This window comes from Oenanthe melanoleuca, chromosome 28, assembly GCF_029582105.1.
Source record: "Oenanthe melanoleuca isolate GR-GAL-2019-014 chromosome 28, OMel1.0, whole genome shotgun sequence".
Classification (NCBI taxonomy): Eukaryota; Metazoa; Chordata; class Aves; order Passeriformes; family Muscicapidae; genus Oenanthe; species Oenanthe melanoleuca.
This window is the reverse complement of record NC_079361.1, coordinates 2,864,992-2,881,581: the sequence shown is the minus strand read 5'-3', so window position 1 is coordinate 2,881,581 and position 16,590 is coordinate 2,864,992. Positions and strand designations below refer to the sequence as shown.

Genomic DNA, 16,590 nt, shown 5'->3' with positions numbered 1-16,590 from the left:
AATGCCCGGCGGCCCCGCCCCGCTCCAGGAACGCGCGTCCGTGCGCCTTCTCCCCCCCCGCGACCGGCCAACCAAACCCTGCGCTCCGATTGGCCGCGGCGCCTCGTCCCGCCCGTGCGGGCCCGCCCCGCTGCTCGCCGCGCTCTTCCATTGGCCCTGGCGGCTGTCAGTCAGCGCTTGTTTTCGGCGGCAGCGGGTTGGGTTGCGCCGGCTCGTCGGTGTCTCGGCGGAGCCGTGCGGAGGGAGCGGCGGCGCAGCCGGGCGAGAGCGGCGCGGGGGCGGCGGCGGCGGCGCTGGCGCTGGGCCCGGCCGCAGCACTCGGGGCCGGGGCGAGGCCGGGCCGGGCCGGCGCCGCGCAGGGCGGGAGGGTGGGGAGGGAAGGGGCCGCGGGACGCGGGAGCGGGCCGGGCCGGGCTCCCGGCCGTGCAGAGAACGGTGGTCGGTGCCGGGGGGGTGGGGGGGTGGGCGGGGGCGTCCCGGCCGCGACGCGACCATGACTCTGGAGTCCATGATGGCCTGTTGCCTGAGCGACGAGGTGAAGGAGTCGAAGCGCATCAACGCCGAGATCGAGAAGCAGCTGCGGAGGGACAAGCGCGACGCGCGCCGCGAGCTGAAGCTGCTGCTGCTGGGTGAGGAGCGGCGCCGGTCCGGCCGCAGCGGCCGCGCGGGGCCCGGCCCGGGGCTCGGCAGGTCCGGGGGGCCGGGCCGGGCCGGGCGGGGAGCGGGTGTGGCGGGGAAGCGGCGGGAGCCATCCCCGCCTCAGCCCGGCGCTCGGGGCCGCTCCCGAGCCGTGCGGGGCGGCCGCCTCATTGGCTGCCCTTTGTTTGATTTTGTGATGCGTTCGCTGTCAAAATGGGTTTTGACACAACCAGGAACTAAGTAGCTGAAATTCCTGGTTGTTGAAGGCGGGCACGCACACGGGCGCGTGAAATTTGTCTGGAGGAAACGATTCTCGGCAGTGTGCTGGCCTTGGTTAGCGTGTGGAAATCCGCTGGTGGAGTTGGTGCTTTTGGGGATTGTGGGCGAACTCCTGGGCCTTGCGTGAACGCCTGTGGAAAAACTGGCCTGCAGCTCCTACAGCACAGAGTTTCCCCTGGGGCGATACCTGGGAGAGGCGGCAGGGCCGGGAGCGCGGTGTGCTGGTTCTGGAGGGGGATAGGCAGTGGGAATGCACGAGTTGTGTGGTGGTCAGAGGTGGAGATCACCTGTGCAGCCATGAGAATCTAGGTCTTCGGGTGGAACAGTAGTGTTCCCTGTGCAGATGGGTAACTGTGCCGTGTTTGGATGAGTTTAGAGGGTTGGGTAATCAGTTGCAAACTGAGACCTGCAGGCATGTGCCTCCATCAGCAGTGAGTTTGATGTTCATGCCTAGGTAACCCCCAAATTTAAACTGAAGTTTCTTCATGTGTAGTATGATTTAACATTGCTTGTGTCAGATATATCCTGTTTTGTGTCTTGGGTTATTATTACTGAATTATTATCTTGACATGAAATCTGAAGCACATCTGATAGATCTGTTGACAAGCCATTAAGGTCCAGCTAATGAAGGAGGTTGACCCTTGTGAAAAAAAAAAAAAAGTAGAAAACCACTTGCAGAAGTGGGGGAAGGCTGTGTGTGCCCAGCCCCTTGGAGGGCTCCAGTACCAACACTGATGCCTGATGATAATTGTCAAAAAAGCCAGGGCTTCTCTTCTCACTCTGAATCCTTCACAATTAATGTAGTGTTGTTTTTAGCGTGAAAGGTAAAATCAAGGGCTTCACATTTCTGCTCTTTGGAGATGCTGTGGCAGTTTCTGTAAGGCTTTTTGGAGGGGAGGGAAGGTGTCCCTCTCTCTCATGCTTCCCTAAAAGCAGTCCCACGGAAGCAGCTGTGTCAAAATAGGTTGTCGCTATAGGATAGATCTGGGTTAAGAAGATCCCACTGGATCTAAAGATTTCACTTTAGAAATAATTCAAGTTGCTCAAGAATCCTTTCTAAAAGATACAGATTCAGCATCAGATTAAAAAAACATATAGGAGGTGTTTATTATTGGATAAGCAACATTCCTAGGTGTAGACAGTGTTTGCAGGATGCTTTTCACTGGACACAGCACATTGCCCACCTTCAGCTGGCACAGGTGACCTGTGTTCTCCCTCCTTGGTGTAACTGCTGCTTGCAGGGGTTTCTTCTGTGTTGCTCCTGTTCTATGGAGTTCTTATATTCACAAGTATTAATGACTGATTTTGGTGAGAGGGCTTTCCCAAAATCTCCAAAATTTTGAGTGTGTAGTGGGAGTTGCCACCTTGTAGAAGCTTAAATTTTTCTTGTCACTACATCTGGTGACAGTTACTTTGTTGAAGCCTAAAACAGGAAACAGAGGTGAAGAATAACACTGCTAATCAATGATGAACCTATTAATAAGAAATTCAAGGTGTTGGGCATTGCCATCTGGTACAAGGTAGTAATTTGTCTTTTTACTGGGTGGGGAGGATATTTTGTATAAAAATTACTTGTGATTAAGCATGGTTGCTGTTGACTGAGCAATGTATTTACAAGAACCTGTGGGGTATTGGGTTATCATTAGGAAGTTACAGTAAACTCTGCTGCTTTCACATGTTGGCAGAAGAAGTGGTGAATTCAGATTATCTCCTGTCACATTAAAAAGAGTTTTGTGCCCTGAGAGTTGTAGATCTCGCCCACCAGAGCTTGTAACCTGCTGGTGTAGTGCTGTGCCTCAGGGAAAGCAAAAGGCACCTTTAAAAAAAAATAAACCAAACCAAAAACCCACCACCAATAACCAAAACCAACCCCCAAACCAAAAAAGGGCGGTGATGGAGTGACAGGAAGAATCTGTGTTTGAACTCTTAAGTTCTGTAGCAACCAAAGGTCTGGTGTTGAGGTTTCTCTTTTATTTTCATCATTGAAATGCTTTGAAGCACCACCTTTTTTTTTTTTTCCCTCTCAGTTTTGGTCTCTGTGGTAAAAGACAAGGAAGTATTTCTCACCACCCTGATAGAAACCACAAAAGATCTCAGTTTCCAGTTTTCCCCCCACTTAGGGTGCACCTTTGTATTCAAGATGGAGATAGTTTTGTGCATTTTGATAGTGTCTCCAGTGTTAATTTCTGGCTGTGCTGACATGATTTCTGTCAGTTCTTGGTGTTCATTTCAAACATTCTGCTTCTAGTTGGGTGCTTGTTGCTTTTATCTGAGCATTTTTATTTGTTTGCCTTTTCGCCTACCAAGATAAAATGAGTAACTGAGTATCTACATGCGAGTAGTAATTGTGTATTGGGATGAATGAGATCATGTCTGAATCCATCTCTCCCTTGGTGTGAGGAGGATCTGGTGGTGCCTGTGGGGAGAGCCAGCATTTAATACAGGTCAAAAGGATTTGTATCACTGATGTGATACATTTTGAGTTTTTGGCCTCAGTAGTCAGGTGAGCTGGACCACTGTGTTAGAAAGGTGTGAGGTTTTTATCATAATGATAGCAAATTTTAGAAGATTGAACAGAAGCACTCCAGAGAAAGGTAGTGGTGTCCATTTAGGCTGATGAAGTGTGGAGGTGAGCTCATCCCAAGTGAGACCTGGCCTGTGTGTCCCCTCCACAAAGGTCTGTGTGCACGGGGCAGGTGGCACTGGGGACGTCCCAGTTGAATTGTGAATTTAGCAAGGCTCTGTCACTGCCTAGGCACTGTCTGATGGCCTTTTTCTCTCCAACTCACTCTGTTAGAAAGTTCCCACTGTCCTTTGGTATCATCTGGTGGCCTTCACATGCCGAATGACACTGCTGTGGGGCCATAAATGTGGGAGTGGAAGGAGCTGCCCGAGTGACGGTGCAGGAAGCCGGCGCTGCCCTGCGCTGTGTCCTGCCCTCCCATCTGCTCCGGGCCCGGCAGTAAAACCTGGAGCAGAAGGAAGAGGAGGAAGCAGTGGCCTTGCTGAGCAGGCTGCAGCCCGTGGGGACCCAGGCACGGCACCGACAGCTGGAGCAGTGGCCTACTCTGCTCTCCCTGCCAGACGCCATTTTTAACTCCCTCGCACCCAGAGCAGCATCGCAGCAATCCTGCCACACTCAGGGCTCTGGGTCCAGCCCTGAGGATTAAACCTCTGCACAGTAGTTTGGGATGCAAGGCAGATGTGCTGCCTGGGTTGTTCATGTCAGATGCATAAGCAAAGAGTTTCTTGAGCTCCGCTCTCCTTTAGAGTTGATTTATTATTTTCCTTTTGTGTTTGGTTCTTTCCTGTGAAACGACACGTCGTGTGTAAGGCAAAGAGCAGTTTGTGCTAAATTAGAGCAAAAGAAAATTTGCTGTTTACTGTGCTTCTCCTGGCCACTCACTGCTGAGTCTGTAGCACTTTGCTGGCTTGAGAGTGTGTCCAGGCCCTTCCTGGCTGGTTGTAGCATCTTGCTGGAGTATCTGGGAATAGGTCAGGTGTGACGGGCAAGGGCCTCTTGACGCAGGACGTGTGGGAGTGGCTGTAACGTGAGATTTGGAATAAGTACCACAGCTCCTTTTGAAGGCTGCTGGAAAGGACAAGGTGTCTTCCTTCCACACTGCCGGGTTCGTAGCAGGGATGAGCGATCCAGGCTGTCTTTTACCAGGCTGGGAAGTGACAAAAAGGGGGTTGGGAGTTGTGTGTGCTTGGGTGTAGTGATAGGAGCTTTCATCTGTCGTGGGCTTTGCTCCTGGTGGCTCCTAACTCACTCTCTTGCATCCTGTAGGCACTGGGGAGAGTGGGAAAAGCACCTTCATTAAGCAAATGCGTATAATTCATGGCTCAGGCTACTCTGAAGAGGACAAAAAAGGCTTCACCAAGCTGGTGTACCAAAACATCTTCACTGCCATGCAGTCTATGATAAGAGCCATGGAAACGCTGAAAATTCTGTACAAATATGAACAGAACAAGGTAAGTTTCTCAGTTTTTGCATGAATTAGTCAGTGAGGATTTTGAGTTCTTGTTTGTTTGTGTCTTTCTGCATTGCAACCTCAACCTCCCTGAAATCTTTCCTATAAACTTCTTATGACATTTTCTTGATACCCAACTCCTTTTACTTGCTTGTGTTAAGGGATAGAGCAATTTTGAGTGGTTGGTGCACTGGTGTGCCTAGGAGGGGTTGGGATATGATGGAAGGGATAGGAGGGGTGTTATTTTTACTCATTTCAAGGATTCAGGGTTATTAAATGTCAATTTCTTTGCATGTTGCTGTTCTTATTGAAACTTGGAGCTTGCAAAATACGTGCTGGACCCAAAAGACACAGACCTATGCTGGTAGTTAGCTCTGTTTCTGCAATCCTTCTGTTTTTCTGATAGCTACTGACCAAGGATACAAACCTTCCTTGAAAAATTTTGGTCTCAACCACAGAAACATACTGATTTTGAGACCAGGAATTAATTTTAGACAGATCTGATCTAAATTATTTTATCTTTTTGAGGGGGAGGACAGTGAAAGTTAGGCCATGCCAGGAAAATAGATTTTTTTTTAGCGTATTTTGCTTTTTTAATGCTTAGTATCCTTAATATTTTGAAGTTGTATTTTATCTAACTGGTCACACAGTGTCTTGGAGCTGGTTTTGAATAATTGTTTGTAGGGACTGGATGGTGCCCCTTTCCTGTCTGTGGTGAGAATAGGCAGTGTGTGAGAGCTTTGCCTGTGCTTTATGTGAGGCATGGTGGAGGGGTTCTGATAAATAAAATCTGCCAACTTTTGCTTACTGTAACTTGTGCAGAACTTCACTTTGGTTTTTATTTATTGGGGGTATTGGCAAAAGCCCCTTGGTGTGGATAATCACCTCATACACAGCACAGGCTGTGGTAGTTACTGTAGTCCTTCCTTTGCTTAGCCATTGCAGGATGGGTGTTTTTATGCCACCCAGACTTGTTTTTTCTTTACTTTTTCTCTCTTTTCTTCTTCTTTTCAATCTCCAGGCCAATGCAGTGCTGATCCGAGAAGTGGATGTAGAAAAGGTCATGACATTTGAGCAGCCATATGTAAGTGCAATTAAAACATTGTGGAATGACCCTGGAATACAAGAGTGTTATGACAGGAGAAGAGAATATCAACTTTCTGATTCAGCTAAATAGTGAGTATACAATCACTGTGGTGGGAGTGATGGTCTAACAAATTATATCTGTCCACATTTTTTATTGAAATCCTGAGTTTGTTTCCTTATCATTTGCTGCTTTTCCTGAGAGTATGAGGTGTTCTGGTGATTGTTAAGGGTGTTCATACATGTGCTTCAGGATATACCTGAGGCCTGAATTATTCTATTATTCCATCTGTATTAATCCTGCCTCTTGGGCAGCAGGAGTGCTGCTCTTTCTCTTCAGGTTTGTCTTTGGCCTACAGGTGTAAGTGGATGTGTAACTCACATTTTATTAATTACAAATCCATGCAGTTTGGCAATGTACAGAGGATGTTTTACATTTATAAGTAAATAAGTGTATGTTTCTACATTTATAAGTAGAAAACCTCAGATGAGACTTGATCCTGAAACATAAAGCATCTACTGTGGTTAAACTCCCTCTGTAGTAAAGATATAACTCCATACAGAGTTGATAAAGTTGTTTTTAGTGTATCTGTTTATCCTCCAAGGGGGCTGGCTGCTGAATTATTGTTCCCCAAAACTATTTTCTGTTCATTTTCCACTCCAAATTTAAAATAATTCAGACAACATCTGCCTTTGTCATTACACTACAGAAAGACTTCATGTAGCAGTTCTTACATCTGTATATTTATGTGCTGCAACCTAAGGTGGTTTTTCCTTTTTTCCTTGTTTTTTTTTCCACTGTCCTGCTTGCAGCTATCTCAGCGATGTGGATCGTATTGCTACCCCAGGATATCTACCAACTCAGCAAGATGTGCTACGGGTTAGAGTCCCTACAACCGGGATCATAGAGTACCCCTTTGACCTAGAGAATATTATCTTCAGGTACTGCAGGTGTCCTCATGTTACAGCTCAACTGAGGCAGCAGGGAGATAGGTTCAGGAAGGAGAAGTTCTGGGTTGCTTTGGTGTGTCCCAGTGGTTTGAGTGGATGTGTGATGGGTGCTCCTCTAACTGGGCTGGTCTGGTGTTTTGGCTGTCAGAAAACTGAACCTGCTTTTGAATCAGTGACACTTCAGACCCAGGGAATCATCTTGGTGTCCTTCCTGGGAAGGATTGCACTGCTGCTGTCTCAGGCTGAGACTGTGGCTTGTGAGGCAGCTGAGGGGTGTGTTGAGAGCTGGAGCCACCAAGGGCTGACACTTATTTTGCAGAAATGCTTCCTGTACCCAGCACCTGCCTTGAGAGCTGGTTTTCTGTGCCTACCTTGTGCTCTCAGGGTGGCACCAAAACTTGCTGCCTGTGCTGCTGCAGCAACAGATGGTCTTTGCAGGTTTAAGCCAGCAACTGAGCCTGGCATGACCAGGCTGAACACAGCAATATTCCTGTTTCTCTGGTTCTTGGTGCTCTCTGCCCTTCCCCACCACAGTGTGGCATTGCCAGAGAGGAATAAAGGAACCTGCATCCTCTCTCTTAAACCATTTGGTTACAGAAATGCAGAAGTCTCCTCTCCCTGTCTGTTTTGCTGACCTAGGGAGTAGGTGTAGGATTTTATCAAAGGTGAACCACGTGTGTGGCATTTCAGGTGAGTGCCAGAATAACTTTAGTGTACTGTACAGGTGGGACTTGAAACTGAGAGGCTGAAGTGTGTGCCTGTTAAACAGCACATTCCAACAAAAGTGTAACAACTAAAGAAAGATTTGGGTGGGGGAGAAGCTTTGAGGCAAGCAGGTGCTTTAATTAAAAATAAAAATAGTTTGCTCATGTGACAGAGCACAGTTTTGAAGGAATTGTCTTTTCAGTCTTTTCAGACTCAGGGCTGCTGCTGAGCAAACCAGAGCAGAATGCATCAAAAATGGTGAATTTGGCATCACTCACCTGTGGCCATTCTTTCAGTTTGGTGTATTTCTGGACCAGGGTGTTTTGTAAACTTGCTGGTTTGGTTAACAGGATGGTAACTGTCACATCCTTGTGCTAGATTAGCTGGAATGGTAAAGAACCAAATGAATTCTCATTGTTTGCTGGTCCTTGCATTCAGAGAACTGCAGCTACCTCTGTGATACTCTATGTACTTCTCTTCCTTAGAATGGTGGATGTTGGAGGTCAAAGATCAGAACGAAGGAAGTGGATCCATTGCTTTGAAAATGTGACTTCCATCATGTTTTTAGTAGCACTTAGTGAATATGACCAAGTTCTGGTGGAATCGGATAATGAGGTGAGCCAAAGAGTGGGAACTCTGTAGAAGGGAGGAAGGAAAAGAGGGAGGAATGTGTCTGTAGTTTTTTGAAGGCTGGTACCCAGGTGCTTGGTGCAAAGTTGGATTAGCTACTATTATTGGTTCTGGCCTTCAGTTCTTGTTGAAAAAGGAACATGAGCCTTGATGGGTCATGATGTCCCTGAGGATGGAAAAGGCAGAGGGCATTCAATTCATCTGGACTTCTCAAGTGAAAAATGAAATTATCTGAAGTTGCAGAGTCCCTTGTGCCGTGGAAGGCACTGTGCAAGTGCTCCCAAATCACCCCTTCCCCTTCCTGCACTGGGTTACTTCAGGCTTTGCTGTCTTGTGAGGTGGTGACAGCACTCTTTGAAGGTGCAAATCTGAATTTTGGCACTTACTAATAGATTAAAAACCTGCTATTAGATAACAATAGTTGCTCTTTTTCTTGTAGACAAAATATGCACAAAGTATCATTGGACAGTCCTCTCACACAACTGTTAAAGCATAAAATGACTTTTAAGTCTTTTGATGTGAAAGGCTTGGCAAATAAATGAAGCTTGAGTCCCTCAGATTTTGCATTTCCTTTCCATTTGCTGATCCAGCTTGGACCAGAATCTACCTGGGGCCAAAGTATTTTGTGTATAGTGTTTGAGATGCTGAATTACTGCAGTCTGAGTGGATGTGCAGGCAGCAAAAAGACATTTTAGTGCTCCTCTGTGAAAACAGGGCTTTCTTTTTCTGATTTCAGAACCGGATGGAAGAGAGTAAAGCTCTCTTTCGAACCATTATAACTTATCCATGGTTCCAAAACTCTTCTGTTATCCTCTTTCTCAACAAGAAAGATTTGTTGGAAGACAAGATCCTGTATTCCCACCTTGTTGACTATTTCCCAGAGTTTGATGGTGAGTGGCTTTTAAGAGGGAACACTTGATGGGGTGGAGGTGATTTGGTTGAAACTTACTTGTTTTTTAAAGAACACTCAGATCTAGAAGTGGAGAAAATACTAATTGAGGAAAGAATGCCTACAATAAGAAACATAACAAAAATATCTTAATCATGCATAGACAACTGGAATCTGATAGGATGATTAAATAATGAGCCTCTCCTAGATGAAGAATTACCCTCTCCAATATGCCTGCAAAGTATGAAACAGTGGAAGTCTAATTTACACAAATAACCAATTTCAAAACATGGCAGTTTATTGGTATTCTGGACTTTTTAACCCTCTAGTCAAGAGGGTTTGACTTTATTTTGAGAATCTGACTGGTCAAATACCCAAGTTGTTCAAATGATGCTGCTAAAAAATCTTCCTGCAGCTTGAAATTCTTATTAGCGTGCCATCTGCTATTGTGGGGAAATAATATCTATGTGAAACAAAGAATCTCCCATCTGAAACAAAAGTCCTTAGCCAAAATATTGTCTCAGGCTCTTCATTGAGTGCATTTAAAGCTGGCTGGTAAGACATCTGTACAGGGCTGAAAATGAAATCAAAGTGGTGAAGAATGAGATCAGGCAACTCTTCCTCTTGCCATGCTTGTTTATTAATTCTGTAATTATTTGTTTAAAAAATAGAAGGTAAAGGAAGAATTACCATTTTGTAAACAGCTTTCATCTTTTAGAGGACTGATGAAATTGCTCTTGGTTAGTTGTCCTCCCACATCTGGAGTTCCTGCTTGGAGCTCTGGTGGGAACAACCAGTTTTTCCAGCAGGCTGGGAATGGCTGAAGAGCTGCTGCCCAAACAGTGCCTGCTTCAAATGGAGCTTTACAGCTGGAGACAGACCCCAGATTCAGGGGTTGTCATGTACTTCCATTATTTCCTACAAGTAGCTCCTTCAGGGATGCTGCTGGCCTGTAAGTGGGAGGTTGCCCATCAGATTTGCTCTCAAGATGGTGTTTGCCATGCAACTACAGCAGTCCTGTGAAGGAAATTGCAGTAGGTGACTATTTTCTGGGCACTTGTCAGCAATGTGAATTTAAACTTGGCCAAAATTCCCATTTTCAGCTCCTGTGAGATGACCAACTGGATCAGACTGACTTTACTTTTGATTGGCAGTAACCCTTGTTTCCAAAATACACATTTGTGTCTCTCAGCCTGTGAGATCCACCTGTGTTTTAGGAAGAAATTTGCACCCCATTTCCATGGGAGAGCATTTAGTGGTGTCTGTCCAGCATCTGCCACTGTTAGCCAATGGATGCTCCCACCCAGGGTTGTTCCAAGGTCTGAATTTCAAAGTAGGATCTGAACTGACCCAGTGTCCTTGTGGGATTTGGTTAGACAGCTGAAAAGCATAAGACACTTCAGCTCTTGGAACTTTTATCCCATCAATGATCTAAATTTCTTCTTTAAAGCTCTGTAACCCATAGGAAAAAGTGCTGTTGGATCAGTTGCTGGATCTGGGGGATGCATGGGAGTGAATCCATTCACTGGTGTCTCTGTTTGCTGCAGGCCCACAGAGGGATGCACAGGCAGCCCGTGAGTTCATCCTCAAGATGTTTGTGGATTTAAATCCCGACAGTGATAAAATCATCTATTCCCATTTCACATGTGCCACAGACACAGAAAACATCCGTTTCGTCTTTGCAGCTGTCAAGGACACCATCCTACAGCTCAACCTGAAGGAGTATAACCTGGTTTGACCTGCTCTGCTCTTGCCCCTTGAGAGGCTTCTTTGTGAAGAAAAGACAAAAAAATGAAATTTTAAATATGACAGGAAAAAAAAAAAAAGTTTTAATTTTTGATGATGTAATGATTGCAAATTATCTGATCTGTGGAGTGGCAAGTGCTCGGTGTTATCCTGGAGTCTCATGTCTCTGTCCACAGAGTAGTTGATTTCATATTTTTAACAAATTGCTTTTATGTCACAGTTAACGGGGATATGCCTCATTTCTTCAGCACCTTGCTTACTTCTTAATTTTTGCCAAGCAGCTAAGGCAGCCTCATCTTGATCTTTCCTTTGTTGCTAAGCCACGTTTTATTTTTTTTTTCCCCTTTCATTCCCATGGTATATGTAGAAAAAAACAAAAATCCCCAACACTTTCCAGCTGAGATTGTGAATTCACTGGACTGTGGGAGTGCAGAATGCTACTGGTCCCTTTGCCTTGTGCTATAGGGTGCCTCTGGTGTAATTTGCTTATCCTGCTTCCTTCCCCTCCTTCTTTCCCTTCCCTTCCCCAGGACACGCTCCATGGTTCACTGTGATGAAATGTTGGGGAGGAGCAATTGCTCTCCAACTGTTGTGCAAAAAAAAAAACCAGAAAAAGGCAAAACAAACAAAAAGAAGCCATCATTATTCCATTCTTTATATGTTCTGAGTAATTTTTTGTTATCAATTATAAAAGGTATGGAGACTGTGATTTTTTTCTTTTTTTAAATTATTGATGTTCTATACATAGTTTGCTATGTGTTGCTGTATTTTGTTCATGGACTACAAATGATGGAAGCTCTTGGAGCAATAGCTGCTGAGCCTGGGGAAGTGCCTGACTGTAATTGTTCTTTTTTTTTTTTTTTTTTTTTTTTATTTTATTTTATTTCATGTATATTTCTTCTTTTTTTTCTTTTTTCCCACACACATAAACACATCCCACCCACACCACAAGTGCGTGGCCGTGTGTGCACAAGGCTCAGTCTGCAGAGAGGAACTGTTTTGTTGGGTAGAGTTCTTGACATCAAAGAGCAACTTCTCTATGCAGCAGTTACCAAAAGCACAGAGTGGTTGTGGCATTTGAACATCAGACTTTGCCTGGATTGGAAACCTTAGTCTTGTGCCATCCTCTAGGTCTTTTCTTGCTGCCTAGTAGCAATCAAGCCTTGTTTTATTGCATTTTGTGCCAGTGTGTGAATGACTTTGCAAGAATTCCTCAGCCTTGTCCAGCTTGCAGAGTTTCAGAGAGGACCAGAGCTGGAGGGTGACAGAGTCTGGTAGGATTCTTACTTGGGGAGATTGAGGATAGCTCTTGGAGGGAGCAGCAGTTCTGTCTCTCCTGTTCATGCATTCCCCTGAGGCACACTCTGCTGTGCCCCTTTTGGAGGAGTATGGGATCCCTTTGGAAGACTTGCACACATCCTTGCAGCAGGGTGCCTGTGATCATTGTGTTAGCAGTGGTGGTTAATTGTTAGCAGTGGCTGCTGCAGAGCCCAGAGAGCCCTGCCCTGGCTGCACTTGGTGCAGCAGGAGAGGAGAAGAGGCAGCAGCACTTGCTGGAAGGCAGAGTGGATGTAGTTCTGGATTCTGATCACCACCTGACTCTCCACTGAGCAGGAGGACATGAAGCCTTTGCACACAGGAGAGCTTTACTTTCCAGGAGCTGAGGCAAGTCAAGGTGCTGAAGGGCTGCTGCCAGCCTGGGAGAAAGAAGTGCATTGGCAAGGCAGGGAGAGAGGGAGTGGGAAGCAGGAGATGTGACCCACGGCTGGACGTGTGTCAGTCAGCCATCACTGATGCTTCTGTTTCAATTCCAACAAGTAGCATTGGGTCCAAATTCTCTGGATCACCCAGATTGCCCCCTTGAAGGCTGCCAGTAGAAAAAAAAGACTAAACGAGCTGCACTGTTGAAGGGGGCTGTTGATATTTTGTCTCTTTTGTAGACAGAGCACTACATCAGTGTTTTGCACAACATTGTAAGAGTAAATCTAACTATCTGAGATGCTTAAGATGCTTTGATCTAGAACACTAAACTTTGGAGGGACATCATTTTGAGTAATTATGTTGATAGGTCCCTCATTTTCCAGAGTAGCTGAGCGAAGCTTCTGTGTGCTCAGAGCACTACAGAGCAAAGCAAGCTCAGCTCCAAGTGATTACAGAGCTCAAGTTGGAACAGTAGCCATGGGACCAACAGTTGAAGAGCCAGTCTGAGTGGTGATGCTGAGGGAAACACAGCATCTCTTTAGAGTAGCCATGCTCTGGACTGCATTTAACCCTTGGGAAGAATGAGAGGGATTCCCATGTGTCAGACAGCTTTGCATCAATTTTACTGCTTTTTTTTTTTTTTTTTTTTTCATCTTTATGCCAAATTGATCCAGTTTGTAGAAATTGTCTTATAAGGAGGAATTTATAATCATATATTCTAAGTGCTGCTCCTCTGAAGCAGACAGCAGCACCAGCCTCTTCCGCTTCTGTGATCCTTTTGTAAATGGTTCACACTACAGCTGTTGCCAGCAATGAGCCTGGCACTGAGATACACAGGTTCTTGGAAAATAACTTCCCAGAAGTTTCTCTTTTCCAAGGTGAATGATGGTGGTACTTCCACTTGAATCAGAAACTTTTTTCGTCTTGTTTTGTACCTTCCCCTTTCTTTAAGAGCTGCTGCCCTGGCACAGGAGGAGGGATCTTGGCATCTGTCTCTTGCAGAGTGACTCTGCATCGTGGCAGGCAACTGTGGGAGGCTGTGGGCACAAGGATTTAGGGAATGTGCTGTACCTTGTGGGGCACCTGCTTGGGGTAGCTGTTGGCCTGAGAACTGGCTCAGGGCAGGGAGGGAAGGGCCAAGTGTTGCTCAGTGGCTCTCGTTGAGTTCCTGAAGCCTCCTCCTGGACTGGGGTAGGAATGGGTCAGACCTGTACACGTCACCTGGAGTTGTCTGTGACTGTATCATGTGTGAGAAGATACCAGTGTTAGCACGTGCTTTCCTTAGCAAGCAGCTGCTTGTGTGCCTCCAGCTTGGCCAGTGAAGTGTTCCTGCAGAACTGGCTCCTGTCTCTGTTGGCTGGCAAATGCCTGCCCTAGCAAAAGTGCCAAACCTTAAAACCAAATTTGCCTGTATCAGCCTTTCTGAAAGTGAGGCCTGTCAGAATCCTCTGCAGGTTGAGAGTGACTTTCAGAAGAGAGGTAAAATTGGGTTGTTGTAGGGAATCTAGAGTCTGAGGAGTTGGTCTCCTCACTAACCTCTGCTCCTTGTGCACTTTTAATCTTTGTTCTGTTGAAGAAACCAACCTACTTTGAACTAGTTTGAAACTTGAAGTCAGTGAGCAGAGGACCATCCCTTTTCCTTGCACCATTCCATGTGGATTGGCTACCTGGTGAGCAAAAGCCCCTTCCAGCTGCAGCGTGTCAGCTCCTGCCCTTCCTGCCTCCCCCCTTCTCCTCCAGTTGGATTCTTTGGTCTCTTGTTGTTGCTTCCTAGCAATGTTGGCCTTGCGTTCAACTATGGTTTTTCTTCATGTGTTTTATTGGTTTAAAAAAAAAAAAAAAAAAAAAAAAGACAAAAAAATAATTAAAAAAAAAAAAAGAAAAAAAAAGTACTTCCGGAGTGTGCTGACCATTGTATTGTCCTGTACAGAGCCCAGGTCGTTAGAGTCCAGCAGAGATAAAGTGTGTTATGCAGCACCCAGTTTTTTAAGAGTATGGTTTGTGCCAATGCCCCTTCTTTAGTAGTGCCAGAGACTCTTTACAAGTGCCAATGTGGTGGAAATTATTTGGTTATACTTGTATATTATAGGATCCTGATTTAAGACAATTTAAACATTATCCTATTTAAAAAGAATACTATATAAAATGCTGTTTTTAAACCTTGTCATTTGCAATGCATGTATTGTTGTGCGTGTTGGGGGGCGGGGAGGGAAGAGGGTTGGGTAAAGGAGTTTCTGAATAAGATGCCCAGTGTCAGGATCTATTCAGACTCCAAACTGTCTCATTCCAGTCCAGGAGTGTGATTGTTTCTTGGAATGATCCCACTCTGACTGCTGGGCAACACGCTTATTACAGAAATATCTGATGGAAATTGATTTTCATATCTTTCTCCTGAAATAAACTCTCTGTTTGAAATTGGAATAAATTTTGTTCCTAAAAGCCGTGGTGGTTGTGTGTGTGTTTCTTCTCTCCTGTCTTTTCCCTCTTCTCTTCCTTCCTGGTGCCCTGTGGGACCTCCAGCTCTGCCTCCTGTCAGAAAATCAGGCATAGAAACAAAGAATGTTTTGGTAAATAAAAGGTATAATGCACCATAATTATATATAATGCACTGTACCAGTAATTCTGAAGAGTGAGCAGGGTCTGACTGAGAGTTTAAGGTGCAAGGATGCAAGGGTGGCATCTTGATTTGAAGTTTTCCAGGATTTTGGAGTAGGTTTGCTAAGTGAAATTGTTGGTGTTTGCTGCTGCCTCTTGCTCTGGTGTCAGCCCATTGCAGGCACAATTCCAAGCAGGATATCTGTTGCCAATAGCAGGAATGTTGGTGGGACCAGAACTGCTTCCAGTCTTGCCTGTTAGAAACGTGGACTGAAATATGAAACGGCTGAAAATCATCCCTTAAGGAGTCCAGGGCTGGATGACTGTAAAAACTTCCACAAAGCCATTTCCTGAGATGGAGTTCCTAGAGCTTAATTCCTTTTCTCTGGGCTCATTCTCCAGGAATGTTGCATTAAATCAGCTGGGAGTGGGTAGAGATGGCCAATTTCCTCTATGTAAAGGTTTCCTGTGTTTTCAGGAAGCTGCAGCTGAGGATGTTCTGCTCCCTTCAAGGTCACTTAGCACAGGTGAAGCTGCAGCTCCTGGGCAGCCTGAAACATTTTGTTGGTTCCCACCAGGAAAGGAGCAGTGGTCTGATAACCAGAGCATTAACTTTTCATTTCCTGGTTATGAGTGAGTATTTTTGCTGTTCTCAGAGGTTCTCTCTCCTCACCAGCTGGGGAGCAGTGTCAGCACTCCCTGTCCTCAGCTCCCTGTGAGCCACGTGTGGTGCTGCTCTCTGCAAAGAGCCAAACATGCTCTGTTTAAATAAAGCAACAAGTTGGGGCTCTTCAAGTAAAAAAAATGAAGTTTTTAAAGCCCAGTATTTCCAGCTGGCTGTGAGGGCCTCGTGCTTTGGTGTGTGTGGCAGTGGAGGAGCAGCCCAGGGAAGGAGGCAGCTGTTGGCAGCAGCTGGGAGAACAGCCCATGCAGCAGGTTCACAGTTGCTGCTTTCCCAAGGACCACTCCAGCTCAGGCTGGAAAAGGGTTCCAGCATCACAGAGAGCTCCTCCTCACCTCCAGCTCCTGCAATCCTCCAGTGTCCATCCTGCAAGGAGTGGCCTCAGGAACATGGGAGCTGTGGCATGAGGCCACCTGCCACTGCCTGAGAATTCCTTTGGCCTGCCCCAGAGGGAGGAACTCGGCAAAAGAGAGCTGCCAGAGCTGGGCTGTGGGCCAGGGGAGTGTCCTGATAAGGTGAGCTGGCCCAGAAACTGGAGTTGTGGCAGTGCTGCAAATCACTTTAAACCTGGCCACTGGACATCCCTGCCAACACCAAAGCAGGTCCTTGGGGTCGTGCACAGGGGTAAACCAGGCATGAAGGAAAAAAAATTCGTATTTTTCATGTTAAAAACATCCCATGTGCGAAAAAAAAAAAAGGGCAAAGAAAAGAGTTTG

The 16,590-nt window shown here is 46.0% G+C and overlaps 1 protein-coding gene across 1 annotated transcript; it reads left to right on the top strand.

Moving 5' to 3' along the window:
* Nucleotides 1-452: 452 nt before the first annotated feature.
* Nucleotides 453-15,039, top strand: GNA11 (G protein subunit alpha 11). The gene is made up of 7 exons (XM_056512676.1): nt 453-629; nt 4,709-4,893; nt 5,914-6,068; nt 6,789-6,917; nt 8,117-8,246; nt 8,998-9,151; nt 10,698-15,039. Exons 1-7 carry the CDS (start codon nt 494-496, stop codon nt 10,886-10,888), a joined length of 1,080 nt encoding a protein of 359 aa, XP_056368651.1. The 5' UTR covers nt 453-493; the 3' UTR covers nt 10,889-15,039.
* Nucleotides 15,040-16,590: the final 1,551 nt, after the last annotated feature.